The 15736-nt window shown below is 39.8% G+C and overlaps 1 protein-coding gene across 1 annotated transcript; it reads right to left on the bottom strand.

Moving 5' to 3' along the window:
* Window positions 1-14304: 14304 nt before the first annotated feature.
* LOC104545621 (chromosome unknown open reading frame, human CXorf21) lies at window positions 14305-15180 on the bottom strand. Its single transcript, XM_010190809.1, has one exon. It carries the CDS (start codon window positions 15178-15180, stop codon window positions 14305-14307), a length of 876 nt encoding a protein of 291 aa, XP_010189111.1.
* Window positions 15181-15736: the final 556 nt, after the last annotated feature.

Below are 15736 nucleotides of genomic sequence, written 5' to 3'. Positions count from 1 at the left end.
TTTAATTTCTGTGCCATGACATCATATCTTGGGGAAGAGTGTCTGGAAAGCTGCTTGGCAGAGAGGGATCTAGGGGTACTGGCTGACAGACAACTGAACATGAGCCAGCAGTGTGCACAGGTGGACAAGAAAGCCAATGATATCCTGGCCTGCATCAGGAATAGTGTGGTCAGCAGGACCAGGGAAGTGATCCTTCCCCTATATTAGGCACTGGTGAGACCACACCTTGAATCTTGTGTTCAGTTTTGGATCCCTCACTACAAGAAGGACATTCAGGTGCTGGAGTGTGTCCAGAGAAGGGCAGTGAAGCTGGTGGAGGGTCTGGAGCACAAGTCATAGAAGGAGCAGCTGAGGGAGCTTGGGTTGTTTAGCCTGGAGAAGAGGAAGCTGAGTGGAGACCTTATTGAATTCTACAGCTACCTGAAAAGAGATTGGAGCAAGATGAGTGTTGGTCTCTTCTCCCAAGTAACAAGTGACAAGATGAGGGGAAATAGCTTCAAGTTGCACCAGAGAAGGTTTGCATTGGATGTTAGGAAAGAAACTATTCACTGAAAGAGTTATCAGGCATTGGAACAGGTTGCCCAGAGTAGTCAAGTCACGATCCCTGGAGGCATGTAAAAGACATGTAGATGAGGTGCTTAGGGACATGGTTTAGTAGTGGACAGGTTATGGTTGAACTCAATGATCTTAAAGGTCTTTTCCAACCAAATGATTCTATGATTCTGTGATTTAGCACCATATTTTCCATTCATAGATTTATTAGCATATAGTTGTTACCAGTAATGAAAAACTTCATTACAATAAAGCTTTTATAGACAATTACTTTATTTCATGGCCAGTATCAAGCTACCAGAAGATAAATAACTAACACAGAAAGCTCCTATTTGCTCAGCTTTAAATTTATTTTACACTGGCTGTGCTTGATCCTTTCTATTTTAGCTTTTCTGCAAATATTTGTGGAAAGCAAGTTGTATGTTCCTGTGTTCAACCATTCCCATAAGAAAGAACACAACTGATACGATACGGGACAGCGCTTAGGACAGTTTAGAAATCCACAAAGCCCTGAATAGTTAAATAGCACTCCATTTATCCCAGCCTCACATGCCTGTATCACTGAAGACATTGAATAGGTTCATTGAGTTTAAGGTGTTGTTGAAGTTGGAGAGCCCTGAGGGCAAAGCAGCTGCTCCCAGAGCAGCCTAGCCACTGCTACAGGAATTCCTTTCCTTTGGGTGGAAGAGGTAGGGGAAAATTAATTCCTCCAACCAATAAATCTCAACTCTAATTTGTTTTGTGGCCAGGAGAGGTTTGAATTTTTCTGAATTTGCCTAATCCAATCTAGCTGCTACCTCCTTCTGAGTGACTTGGTGTCCTGGTACCTTACGGAAAGCTTCCAATCAGGGCAAGAAATCAATTCAATCTGACTCCATTTATATGGCCATTCAGCATGCACAGCTTGAATTTCAACTGAGTACTCACAGTGAGCTGTTCAGAGTAAATTCACAAAGAAATAAAAGGCCAATAGGAATTAATTAATATATATCTTCAAAGGAATAAATGCAAGAAAATAGCATTATCCTCCCTGGCTTTTCTGCAAGCATAAACAGAAACAGGAATCGTCAAGCTAATTATTTATGGTGATTATGGGATACATTTTTACTGGTTCAGATACTGAATACTGTCAAAGAAAATGTGTTTGTACTTCTTTAAAAAGTCTTTACCCAAATAATATGATTTAAAGGTCTAATCGTCACAGGTTACTTTATTCCTTGCTTGTACACTTGCAGAAGAGATAAAATTTGTTTCAAAATTCACCTTAGCCTGAATCAAAAGCTATGAAAGGTATATACACAGTTTATTGTACAGACTTGTATGTGAATAAATAATCACAATCCAAAAAATTATTTATCACACTTTCAAGCATTCTTTGCTTGATGATTAATCTATCTGTGTGTAAATAATGGTAGAGTCTATAATTTCCCTCTTAAGAATGGAAGATAAATTCAACATGTAAAATTGAAAAGCTCAAGAACAGATTTTTTTTGCTTAATCTGCATTTGGAGGGGTTCTGATGGCGACTCACTATGTTCTTTTTTCAACTGTGTTTCCTTTGCGTGACTTGCATATCACTCGCTTTTAGTTTCATTTGAGGACTTAAGCCTGTTTTCATTTCTGTGATTAGGCACAAAAAATGCTTAGTGGTTATTGCCTACCCACAGTCTTCACCTTATAATAATTTTTCAGATGTTTGTCTCTCCTTACTTCTTGTAAAACAAAACTGCACTCATGACTAAATTTAATGAGAGGCAGAAAAATATATGGAGGTCAGTCAATTTAAATTATCTACATTTCCATACAACACACTTCTGAAGAATTTCTAAACAGGATGGAAGGCTGTCAAAGTGCTCTTCCATTCCTTACCATCTTGTATTCAGTTGTATGAAAAAAATAATTTATACTTCTAAAAAAATGTTTTTTAATGCAGAGTTATCTATTCTTTTTTTCATGGGGAAGTTTGGAACAGGAATATACAATTAAGAGATGACAATTCAGTGATTAAAGTAAATTTATTCCCAATGTGCTATGGATAAATTGGAGTTCCTGCTTGTTTCTATAGACACTCTAATAGGTCTTCTGTTTCTACAGAGTATTTTTGAACAGTTAACTCCACTTTGAAGAAATGAGAAGCTTTTCAGCTGACATTTTACATTCATCAAAATTTGTCATGCTAGATGTAGTAGGCCTTTCCTCTGTTAATTTACAGACAAACTGAATGAGGATACGAAGTTGATTCAAATTAGTTCTAATGACGTGCATCAGGAAGACTTCAAAATTAAGCCTTAGGTCAAGACATGGAGAAGCAATAGTACTAAATATGACTTCAAAACATTGTTCATATTATGCAGCTTCTCTGAAGCTTATATAGAAATGCATCCAGCTACAAATTCACATGAAGGAGAAAAAAATGCAAGATTCAGTAAATTCTACATGCTTTCTGCCTACAGTGCTGCATACCTATTCTTTTCCCTTAGAGCTCACAGCTCAAAAGCAATGAACTATCTTGTTTTCCTTCTTCATTATCTATATAAAGTATTTGTCAAGGTAGGGAGCAAACATGGCTTCTAGTTTTATTAAAATTCCATAGTACTCAGCAGAATATCCGTTCCCTGTACGGGGCTTGCTATAGAAGGAACACCAAAATAATGACCTTTCTTTCTGTGAAAGATACTGATCTTTATTTACCGAATGCTGTGAAACCTCAAAATTAAGTTAACTCATCACATGGTCTGACAGTGAAAGAATATAGTATCAAAGAGTCTTCAGTTCTCTCTAACTCAAAGCAAATTCAGTTCTTCCTTTTGCAAATGGATCTGGACATAGTGCCTTTCATTTTGTTGCCTCCAAACTGCATTGCTACAGCTGCCTAGAATGTAGAAATGAGGACAAATACAAAATCTATGCTTTGAATAAATCTGTTCCTTCAAAGGCTGCAAAACAGCATGCAGGCACAGTAAGCTGTAAGGACCATGTGTGTGCTGGATTAGGTTCCATCAAATTGGATATCAAGGCCTCTGTGGTACCGTGCCATTAATCAGGACAAGCTGCTCTGAAGCATTTTTGATTGATTGTTTGTTTTTTCTCCATGTCCTGCTCCCACAGTCAGCTGAAATCTAGAGGCCTGATTTTCAAAAGCATTCATATTTCTGGCTCCCACTACAGCAGATGCAAGCAACATTATACCTCTGTTCATGTGGGACAAGTGAGGTCACTCAGGCCAGGGGGAGATAATTGAGAAGCAGAGAAGTCAGGCATGGTATGTACTGAACATAAAAGAAATTTAACTAATTCCAAATTGGTAAAAATAGTCTCCAGGGCATTCTACCTAGGAAAAGCTTTCCCATCAGCATGACTGTTCTCTTTTAAGCGAGAGTAAGGAATGGGAAATTACTACCTATTTCTGTTGTCTTCTCCATCTTAAGGGAGAAACACAGAGGCTGGTAGGAAAGTTGCCAGCTTTCGCTGTTCACCTGGGAACTGGGTGAATCAGCTATCAGGGTCAGGCACACTTCCATTGCGACACCATTGCTAAGAACCAAAAATTTATTTAAAATTTGCATAAAATCCCCATCACAGAATATCAAGCTTTTTACACATAATATTAGTATACGTCCCAACTGCATTCCTCTCTCTTTATTATTGTTTCACCCTGTAAAACAAAATTGGAATGCTAATATAAAATCAAAAGTATGACTTCATGTCCTAAGTAGCTCAGGAGAATCTTGGCACGATATCATGAACTCTTTGCTTGCTGTAAGTCTCTCTGATATTTGGACTCCACAGTAGGAAAATCTCTAGAGAAATCTCTAGATGAATTACTGAAATGTGGTAATCTGCATTTTAGCCAAAAAGTGGAAGTAGTATGTGAAGAATGACAAGTTACATCAGAAGCATTACATCTCTTCATTTCTGTTTCCTCTTGTTCTCTTACCTGCTGTGGAATGACCTGCCCACTTACAAAAGTTAGTATGCATCTGGAGCCTCCAGACATTTCCTTCAGCTCTTAGCTGTCTCAAGGAATTACATCTTTAAAATTGGTACTACTCATGTAGCTGCCTTTCCTTGCAGATTTGCATTGTGCATCCTGCATCAAAGCACTTCTGGGGCTTCTCAGACTCCTCTTTTTAATTAAACACTTCCAGTCTCTCTCCTTGCCCTCTCTTCTCATCCAAATGCAACTTCTTAAATTTTTCTCTCCTCATACTTCCTGATCAATGTGATCTTAACCCACTGGTCTTTTTCTCTGTTTTCATTCTGGTTTCACTTTTCTCTCTCCACAGTCTAATCTGTGCCTACCACTCCTATGTTAATCATTTATGCAAACCCTTTGCTATATGTTTCACCACATCTTTCAGCCAGCCCAATCAGTTCTCCAGGGCTGTTTGCATGAAACACTGGTCCTCCTCTGATCCCTCACCATTTGTGCTTTTCCAGTCCTTTTCCTGAGCTTCTTTCCCGCTTGTCCCTAGCCAACAGCAACATGATTTTTTCAAAGGCCACTCAGTTCTACCAGTTCAGTAACATTTTTTCATCTTAAATATCTCCTTTCTACCTTCTCTTTCCTTTCTGCTATGAGCATATTTGCCAATTTTCCCTGTGCTTCAGTCATGTCTCTTAAGGCTCCCTAGCTAAATAACTCTACTTTTACAACTCAGCTGACCACAGCTTCTGATCATTTCACATCTTTCACCTGCCATCACACTTTTTCCTATTTACCCCTCCATTCTTTTTCTTCATAGAACTGTTGAGCATACCAAATTAAAACTACATTCCAACCTTTCAGTTCCAGGACACTATGCCCCTTCTTGCTCTCACTGTTCTCCTCCAATTTTTCTTCCTTTTTAAATTTGATCTCCCCTGTTTGTCTCTGTGGCTTCATATCCCCAGTATCTCTTCCCTTGCATTTTTTCCTGAACTCTCTCATGTCTCTACCTTCACAGTACAAAGATGTTTTATTCTCTTCTGTCTAAACAACAATAAAAAACCCTTAAATTCTGTTTTTCCCAACAACTACATCTTTCACTTCTCCTCTTACCTTGTTTATTCTGTATGCCATTTACAATTGCTGTTCATCAACAGATATAGATGGCTTTCGTCCAAGTTCTCAGCTTCTGCATTCTCAAGCACTACAACATCCTTGACAAATCCAGCCCTTCCTTCCCCACCCTTCTACAGAGATTGTTTTACTAATTTATTTTTTGACCACATCACTCTTCCTCCATTGCTATTCCATCTCCATGTCATCAAACATGAATTAAAATAAATAGGGTTACATCTCCTCACAGCCTAAGCCTATCCCAGCTATTAAAAGCAAAATAAATTAAAAAATAAATTAATAATAACAACAACAACAACGGGTGCATGGAAACACACTGTCTCAAAAATCATCAGATTTTGATGTCTTATGTTGGGAACTTCAATCTAAGTAGGAGAAACTAAACACACAGCTCCTCTCCAAGTTACAATCATGTGACTGAAGTTATTGTTCATATATTTTGGGGAAATTTTCTTTCTTTGTTTATTAAAGGCTTGCATTTGATGCTCTTACTTAAGCTGAATAATACTTTGTTTCATGACTCAGTCCTTTGAGCTAATGTCTTGAAAAGAAAAATGCTATTTAATTAGACTAGAGAAGATACAACTTGCCTATAACAAAACTTGTCTTTTAAATATTTTATTTTAATTTGTGTTTGAAAGATCACATGTTGATTTTCCCACTTCTTTTGCTTTACTGCAGTTTAAAACACACTGTCCACATCTGATAGACAAGGATCAGAGGCTGTATGACATCCTTAGGTAAAAGAATACGTATCATGGATTTTCCAGTATGTTGATCATGTTGTGAGCAGAATAAAGAGGTCACTAATGAACTTAATTTCACAGTGCACAAGAATTGACATGCAAACTGAATGCAATCTCAGACTGTTTTATCTTCTTACAACTGCCTTTGATCTTTAAAAGCAATAGAGGTTTTTTGTATCTAGAAATGGTTCAGTAACCTTTATAGTGTATGTAATGACAACTGACATCAGATTAATTTACTTTTACACAAGTACTTTAGAAATATGATTAATTCATTAGGGAATAACCATGTTCCTGCCTGTACAGTAATGTGTTATTTTACAAAAGGATGAATCCATTATTTTAATTGTTTTGAGTTCATTTACTGAATGTGATTCTAGTAGGTACCATTCTCCTTTGCTCTAGTCTTCAGAAGTATATTTATTACCAGACCTTCTGTTTTCCAGAGGGGTGCTCTGGACTATATGTCTAGTCTGGAAATTTTTTTATACAACAGACCATAGGCTAAAAGAAGTAAAGAAACTTTACTTTACCATAAGTATTCTAAGAACTGTATGTTGTTCCAATCGATTCATTTTAATTGGTTTTCCAATGACTAAATCTCTAGTGACTCTTCTAAGTTTGGCTGGGTAAGACTTGAATTAAAAGAATGAAGAAGAAAAAAAAAGCTACCTTAGGGCTGCTCAGCATATCATCATTGATCCAATTTTCTAATGTTCTTGGGATATCCTTATTTCAAAGAAGAGCACATTAAAAGTTGCCAAGGCCAAAGGGATATATTCAAAAGACAAAGTAAAAGAAGAAGAAAATGGCAAGACCAGAAGAAATAAAATTAAATTAAGATCTCTCCTCAGAGATCAAGGTTGCTAAGAGAAGTTGATAAAGCAAATGTTTATTAACAGCTGGTAGCCTTATTGGATTTAAAACTATAAACTTGTGGCTATGAATTTTAGAATATAGTTTGAAGCAAAACAATAGTTGTGTGAATTATAAACAAACTCCCCTAGTTCTTTTTTCTACTAATAAATAGCACTCTGCCATTCCAGCCAATCTTAGTCTCATAGCTGTCTGTTATGAACTGTGCAGCTTCATATGAAACCGAATGCCTTTATAGTAATCTGAGTTGCATATTTCCAGATAATTTGCATATGACCTTGAGTGTACAGTTTTTGTGACATGGGCTGGAATAGGTCTGGATAAGATTTGGCTACTGTGAGACTGAAGCTGGGGAGGTCCCAGTTCTCTACAGAAAGAAGGTGAAGCATTTCTGATAAATGCATGGAATAGCAAGGATAAAGGGATGTAGTAGTGACATGTGCAGTATCTGATAAATGTGAGCTGTGAATATTAGAGAAAAGTTGTCCTGAGCCATGGTTACGTCAAGTATGGAAAATTCTCCTTGGGTCTGGAAGATGCTAAGATATCTAGAAGATGGATAAATGTCATCTGGGAAGAAGCACTGGAAGCAGGAACCCAGAATTTCACTGGGATCATGTACCCAGCTATAAAGAAGAGAATTTGGAGAAAATGGATGACTAGTAAAACAGCAGGATAGCAAGAGAGTCAGAATATGCTGGAGAGAATGCAGAAGTAATGCTGTTTGTCTCACCAGCTGTTTGCATCTGCCAGCTCGTCCTGCCTCTCAGCTGCTGCTGCCTGTTCCTTCCCTATTTATCATTAAACCCATCTCTCAGTTTGGGATCCAGAAACAACAAGCATGATGGCACTTCTTAGGAATATAATTTTGTGGTAACTGATGTTTTTTTAGGAAGGTTCAGGATTGCTGTGACAAAGAACCACAGCCATCAGTATAGCTCAGTACCTGGGACTGCAAAGGCGGCAAAGCACTTTGAGGGAAAGGTGCTGTGCACAGGGGCAGGGTAGCCAGAACAAAGGACAGTGCACAGGGGAAGCACGCACAGAGCAGTGGGCTCACCTCAAAGACTTCCAGTGACGCACAGAGACAAGGGAGGACAGAGCACACCCTGGGGCGGGGCTTCTCTGCTGGACGTACTTGGGTCAGCCAGTAGCACAGGGGCTCAGCACCAAAAACTGTCTGTGATCTGTGAACACCAAAGGGATGCTAGCTGCCACAGACTCTCAAAAGAAGAAATCCTTGGTTGGTTTCTTAAAGTAGTGGGAAGTCAGGGGTGGATGCTTCTATATGTACTGTTTAATTGTTTCTCATCTGTGAAGCAGCAAAATTAATCTTTGAGGCACAGTAAGAGCTGTTACCCACTCCACCAGCTCCTGATTCATGTTTTTTCTTGCAAAAACAGATGCAAAAGTAGGGGCCATTTCTGAAGCTTTGCTACATACTTTCTGATGCTCAATCTCTAATTCACATTGATTTGTGATTGCCTAGATCCTCTCAGGATCAGTTGTTGGTCATTTCTGGGCTGATTTTTTGAAAATGTCTTTTGATAGATTTCCTACTTGTTAGATTATGCTTTTTTAAAATAATAAATTCAAGGTGCACATAATCAAATAACCAAATTTCTGCTTGAATTCTCCAGATTTCAAGCAACATGGTTGTATATTTTTAATATGACCTTATTAATGGAAATACTGACTGCTCCGTAGATTTACTTATTTTTTTTAATTTATTTTATTTTATTTATTTAGCCAGTTTTTGCTAAATAGGTCTATAACATCTTGAGATTAATTGGTTTAAAATGCCAGAACTGACAATCTCTAACCTCTCTCTTAAGACTGGTGATCCTACTGCTGTTAAGCCTATCTCTAACATGTATAATATGTTTCTTTCTTTTGATAAATATTTTCCATTTAGAAATGTCTTGGAATTTGTCACCAGTATTAGAATGGTGCTGTTCAAATGACTACTGTTTTTTTTCTGTTCTTCCCCTACCCTCCAAGCAGGATCTGGCTGTAGGTCCCTCATGTCTCCTGCTTAGCCCTGTCTGCAGAGGGAGTGGATGAAACTCCACGTTGGATGCTACAACTCTTTAAGGATGAAAAATGCCACAGGTGGAGCTGGAAAGATTGTCTTTTAAACACATTTAAAAACACACAGAGCACATTTCACAGACCTCACTCTGCAAGGGCTTCCTCCACCTCTGCAGAGGTCCCTCATCTCTGTCACAGAGACTCTGCAGCCTCATCTCCTCATCATCCTCACCCTTCACCAATGCCTCCCTCCAGATGCTCAGTATCCGATTGTGCCATCCTGGTGCTTCTCCTGGTTGTCAGGGGACCCAGGGTCATCTTCTGCAAAGAGGGGCCTATAGGGGCGAGGAACACAGGAGCAGGCCAAGTGCGTCATGTAAAATCACCAAACTGGGAGTACCACGGCAGGAGGAGCAAGGGAAACCTTGGAGGAGTCCTGGAGGTTTTAACATGGCAGAAGTGCAGGAGCCCACAGTGACCATCCTTGTGGAAAGATAAAGCAGGAGGGTAATGCTGGGGGGAATGGCAACACTGAGTTCAGTAATAATCAGATGTTAACTCAAAATGAGGCACTGTTAATATTCCTTGAGGGGATTTCCACTTCAGGCAAGGTAGTTCATCAAACATCTGCTTTGACAGAGATATAAGGTCTGAGAATGAGCCTCAGGAACAACGTTCCCTTCAGCCCTTAGAAAGCCTGCTTATTATTCCGAAAAGTCATCCTAATCCTGTCAGCATTAATGCGGGACAGACAGGAAGCCAGCTCTTCCCCGTACAGTGGAAGCAGAAGTAATGCTGCAATGCACAGAATAATTCTGTTTTGACCTAAAATTTTGTTCCATTACATGTTAGTCATTTTTTTGCTATACATTTCTAAACTTTAAATGGTCTTCTAAGACAGTAATGGTTTTACCCAGCACAGAACAGCTCAGAAGCCAGGTCTTGGTCAGTGTTAGCTAAATAAGGGCTGCCTACCCTGTCCACACCAGTAACAAACATATTTTGCAACAATTCTGATAAACATGGTAACAAAACCTGCAGGCTCTTTACATCCCTGCTCCACGCAAGCCATTTATACCAGCAGCTTGTTACATCCTCAGCAGATCCTACCTCAGAGGGAAAGGCATAGTAGAAAGCAGCTCAGGGAAGGGATAGTCCTAAATAATTCCCCATCACTTCAGACCTTGAAAGGACAGTAGAAGGGGAACAAGCTGAACCTTGGGGTGCTCCATCAACCCACTGGTGGCAGGAGGTCCCAGCTTGCTCCTCCCCTAAGGTGAAACCCCAGTAAAATGCCTGGCTGGGGTCAGTGCTGCAGAACCTCATTTATTTCAGTTTTAGGTGCTTAGCATTTTGCCTTCATCTGAACACAGGAATCGGAGCATGAAATGCTCACTTTTCACATTCAGCACAAAGCCCCGCCTGCATTTTATATTCCTTTGCCTTGACCCCAGCACTTCTTGGTATGGAAAATAAATCAGAGTCAGCAAAAGGGTTAAAACCAATTGTAGGTTGCAGCAAATCCGACAACTTCCTTTTACCTTTTTCTCCATCCATCCCTCCTGCCAAGGATTTTTCTCCTTGCACTGCAGACCCAGTCTTCCCGGAGGCACACAAGTAGTGTTCATCTGCCTTGAAGATGGGCTCAGACTCTTGGGGGCACAGCCACACTACATAGAAACAATAAAACTCCTGGATGCTATAACCATGTTACCAGCAGTGAGTAGTAGAACCCATAAAAAATGCCTAAGGAAGCTGCTAGAGTATGTTGAAGATGGTTATAAACTATCCTTCTGAGATGAGTTTCTTGACTGTTGGTCAAAATATCAATCAAACAGCTACTGAAATATTAATTACAATTTCCTTTGTCTTCTCAAGTGATCTTAGTCATATTAAAACAGACATATTATTAGGAAGGATTGTGAGAGCAGAACTCAAACTCACCAGCATGCATTCCCAAGCCACCAGGACTTGCACACAGCATTTTGATAAGCTTCTGTCAAGAAATGGTGTGCCCCTGGCTAAAACTTAGTTATTTAATGGAGCTACTAAAAAATTGGGATCTCTCTCTTTAAATATTTGACCTTGAGATCAAAGAGGAGAGGAGGGAGGGAAAAGGAGAGAGAATATGATAATCGTTTTAGATAACAACCTGACTCATGTTAATAGCAGCCTAATAGCTATCCAGGTACATTTAGCAGGAAACAGCCACACCTCGGGAGGCACCTGTGCAGAGGAAGATTAGTTTTAAATGGAGAAAGGACAGAGATATAAATGAACTTTAATCTGAGCACAGTAGAAAGTACAAAAGAGTTGACAGTATGATACAGTTGACTGTCTGTATAGAAACTGCCTTAAATGCAAGAGCTAATTGGTGCTGCTTCAGGGAAAGGGATGTGGCTGGTATGCTACAGGGCTCAAAATGAAACAAGGATTTATATTTAGGCAGGAAAAAGAAAATAACCATATGTGAGGAAGAAGTGGTTGATGCTGTCTTTCCAGAACAAATCAGCTTCTGAAATGATAATGACTCTTCCATGAATAAAATTAATAAATGTCAGTCTGATGGTACAAAATAAGGCCTTTACTTGAAAGTAGGCATGATGACATTAAGCGATTTTCTTGGAAGAAAGCTGCATGAGAATGGACTCTTTTGTACTTGACTGACTAATCAAAGGTAAGTAGGAAACATGCCCTCTGTATGCACGAGCCATACTTTTTTGCATTCAAGATCTGTCTTTTCCACTGCTCTGTAAAGCGCTGCTAAAACACTGGTGTCCTCTGAGGGCTGAGCCCCCAGTTCCCATTGCACAGCCCCCTGACACAGCAGCTGTGGAGTGAGCCCAGTGACCAAGAGGACATTTTCATGTGGGTCCAGACAGACCCCTCAGCCCTCATTTTCCAGCTGTCCTTGCAGTTTCCCCATCTCTGCTGAGAAGGGAGACCAAAGCTGTGGCAAGTGGGTGCTAACCTATAGGCTAGGGGGAAAGTCAGGATTGGGATTTTTTAGTAACTGAGGGTAAAATGCTGTTTTATTTGCACAGGTTGTGGTCTGTGGAGTGGGTAGAGTTGAATGTAAGAATCGATTATGTTCGCTCATGAAGGCGTCAGATCTTTCAGCAAGGGTATTGATTTATGCCTTCAACTCTGCAAGTCACTTGCTACTACATCTTTTGCTACTAAAATTCAGTGATGGGAATGTCAATAGGCATGAACAAATCTCTGTTTTGAAAAGCCTGAATCTGTATTTCTGGAGCATAAAAATTACTATAGTTGTTCACTTTTGCTGTTCTTTGCAAGCAATTTTCATAGATTCTAGTGTATCCTTTTATTCTGGGAGAGTTTCAAGAGATTTGAGAGATCTGTTAGCAATGGATTTTGCATGCAGAACATGGATGTGTACCTATGCATTACCATGGAAGATATTTTCTCTTAAAAATAGCATTTTTTTTTTAGTTTGTAAATTGCATTTGTTCATAATCTAGAAATATTATATTCCAGAAATTACCTATCTTGAATTGCTGAATAATAGCATTTGAGTAGGCTGCTATGGCAACAGATGTACAGTCTCTGGATTCACACATCAAAGGTTCTTATGGCAACTGTTTTTGGATATCCCTTCATTGCACAAGCAGAAAAATATACTTAGTTATCCGAGTAATGTCTGGAAAGACAGCAGCAGCAGAATAAACTGCCAAGTTCACTACTTTACATTTCTTTTTGAAATATACATAAAGGCATAACTTATATTGGGAAGGGAAGGGAAGGGAAGGGAAGGGAAGGGCAGGGCCAAAACAACACTGAAGAATCAACAATGTGAAAACATTTTATGAATATTTATTATAAATTAATATTTATATTATACTTGTACTTAGAAACTCAACCAATAATGGATTGGCACTGACATGTTATACTTTATACAGACACAAAGTAGATAACCATCCTTGCCTAGAAGACGGGTGGGTTGTTGGTTTTTTTTAGTGAAATTTTACAAAAAAGGACCTTCCTATTAGAAATCCATCAGGTTCAAATTACCTTGACTCATGACACACAGCAATGATCTTAACAAAAGAAGGGGTTAGCCATGCTGCTGAGCAGTCCATTTCGCCTTTCCTTTTGCATTCAAAGGAACTGTTCATGTTAATCAAACAAGCTTTGGATGAGCCCCTATTTTTCAATGTGCAATTCTCCTAATGAAGGTGAACTCTTCTTCCTGGATCCCCTTTATTACCATCACTGTCCCTGCATGAGCACTCCACCGTTACAGGTCTGCAGGAAGCTGGCAAAGGTGGTGTTTGTCTGTGACCACAGACACCAGCATCCATTGCAACAGTTCAGTTCTGTGCAGATCCCACAGGTACACATGCACCCTCCTGCTGATGAAGTCCATTTAGGAAGAGAGCTTGTGCTTCATGAAAAGAGATGGTAACTTTTTAACAGGAAGAAATCATTTAAACAATTAGGGTTAGTATAGAAGAAAATGTAGAGTCTAACCCTTAATGTCTTTAAGATCAAATTAGAAAAACTTCTGGGAGGGATGTCATAAGTAAAGCTGTTTGGGGCAGGGAGATGAACTAGATGGCCTCCTAAATGCTGTATTTCTGTGGCTCTGCCATCACTGTACTTGTGCTTGCGTGGGTGTAAGCTTTCACCTCATACAGACCCAGGGGTAGGATGGCACACTTCAGACAGAGTAAAGTTGAAATGAGACGTCAAGCATGTGGAGGTGAAAGCGAATACCTGAGCAACTGGAAGGACGTCATATGCTCCTTGTCATTTTTTTACCAAAACATTTTTAATGTCTGAGGCTTATTGAAATAAGCCTTTGGAGAAAAACTTTTTTAAAAAGAACCAACAATAAATCATCTGGTCCACAAGAGCAGCTGCACAATACAGAAATTTTTTACTTATTTAATAGGTACTGGGAAGTTTAATTTAAGTAGTAGATGGTAAATGCATTTTTATGAAGTAGAAAAATGTCTTAAGAAACTAAAAATTGACTTTGCAGAACATAAAATAATGGCAGACATTCAAATATTATGCACTAGTGTGGCTATATTGAGAAATATGCAGACTAGGTGTGCTAATTTCTGAGGATATTTTTTCACTGGCTATTCGTAAGAAACGGCTAATGACAATGTCTTTGGCCTTGGTTGTCTCCATATTCCTCTCCCGTGATATCTGCATGCTGATTTGATCCATGTTAGTCATTATAAGCTCCGAGGCCAGGATTTGAGTGGGGGATGCCCTGTTTGCTGTGCTATCCATGATGTACTGCTTGTACAGTTCCACCAGCTTCTGCTCCAGGTAGTCATTCAGGGCTGAATCGGAGAGGGGCTGTTGGTGGGGCACTATGCTCGCCAGCCGCCAGCACGAGGAGTAGCCTTGGACCGGCTTGCGGATGGTGTCGCTGGGAGGGACCCTCACGGACTCCATGGGGGGAGGAATCTCTGATGACTCCAAGAAGGGGCCTATGCCGCTGTTGCAGGTAAAATCTGTTGTGACTGAGCTAATCGGCACCACGTAGTCCCCAGCTATATGCAAATCATTGTAGTTCTTGCAAATGCTTTTGCAGGAAGATGGAACCAGGTAGGTCTCTTTCCTTGTCAGCCCCTCACAGACATGCATTGCTGGAGATGGCTGCCTCATGGGCGCGGGGTGCTGTGCAGGCTGTAGGAGGTTATCTTTCTGCCTTCTGCTATGCTTGCTACCTTTAGAGCAGACTGAGGAAATGCACTTGCCAGCAGATCTGCATCTCTGAAGGAGGCTTTTTCCTCGTGCTTCATCCATGGAAGAACAATTAATGGACCTCATTTCATACACCACTTCCTCAGCCGAACTCTTGCTGTAGAGCTCAGGGTTCAGGTCTTCACAAAGGTAGGCGATTCCATAAAGGTAACCTTCCGACAGCATCCTTCACCAAAGGAAAGGAACAAGCAGTGGACAGAAAAATGACAAGAAGATATCATTAGTTCATTTCAAAATCATTGAGCAGTGATCACCCTCACAAGTCTGTTACTAGCTGAGGAGAGATGTTTCCGATTTGGACAAGAACAAGAATGTGTCTGTCCTTCTAAAGGACTTGAGTCAGAATGAAGTGATCAGCTAGTCTCCCTGTTGTGCTGCTAACTCAGTCAAATCAAAGCATACTCTGTATAACATAACGTATGGCATGTCCAATACACCCAATGACAACTGAGTTGGGAAAAGAGGAACAAGAAGTGGTTTGTTGTGGCAATAGTTGCTCTAATAGCTTACACTTGAATACATATATTTTTACCCTTGGCTTCAGTAAGAAGCCAAGGGGTTTCCCCATTTCTCTCATACACTCTGAAGCAATTTTTGTTGTATGTGATTTGTCAGCTGCCTCTGAACTATGTTGATTTGAGATTCATATTGAGAGTATGACCTCTTCTGTTCCAGACTAATCAGTGTAGGTGTGGTTCCTTTTCATTAAAAAACACTCTCA

Source organism: Mesitornis unicolor, unplaced genomic scaffold (assembly GCF_000695765.1).
Source record: "Mesitornis unicolor isolate BGI_N332 unplaced genomic scaffold, ASM69576v1 scaffold3058, whole genome shotgun sequence".
Lineage (NCBI taxonomy): Eukaryota > Metazoa > Chordata > Aves > Mesitornithiformes > Mesitornithidae > Mesitornis > Mesitornis unicolor.
The sequence above is the reverse complement of the archived record's forward strand: the minus strand, read 5'-3'. Positions and strand labels throughout refer to the sequence as shown.

Excerpts from the sequence above, each read along its gene's own strand:
- LOC104545621 (XM_010190809.1), bottom strand. The coding sequence starts at position 15,180 with ATGCTGTCGGAAGGTTACCTTTATGGAATCGCCTACCTTTGTGAAGAC.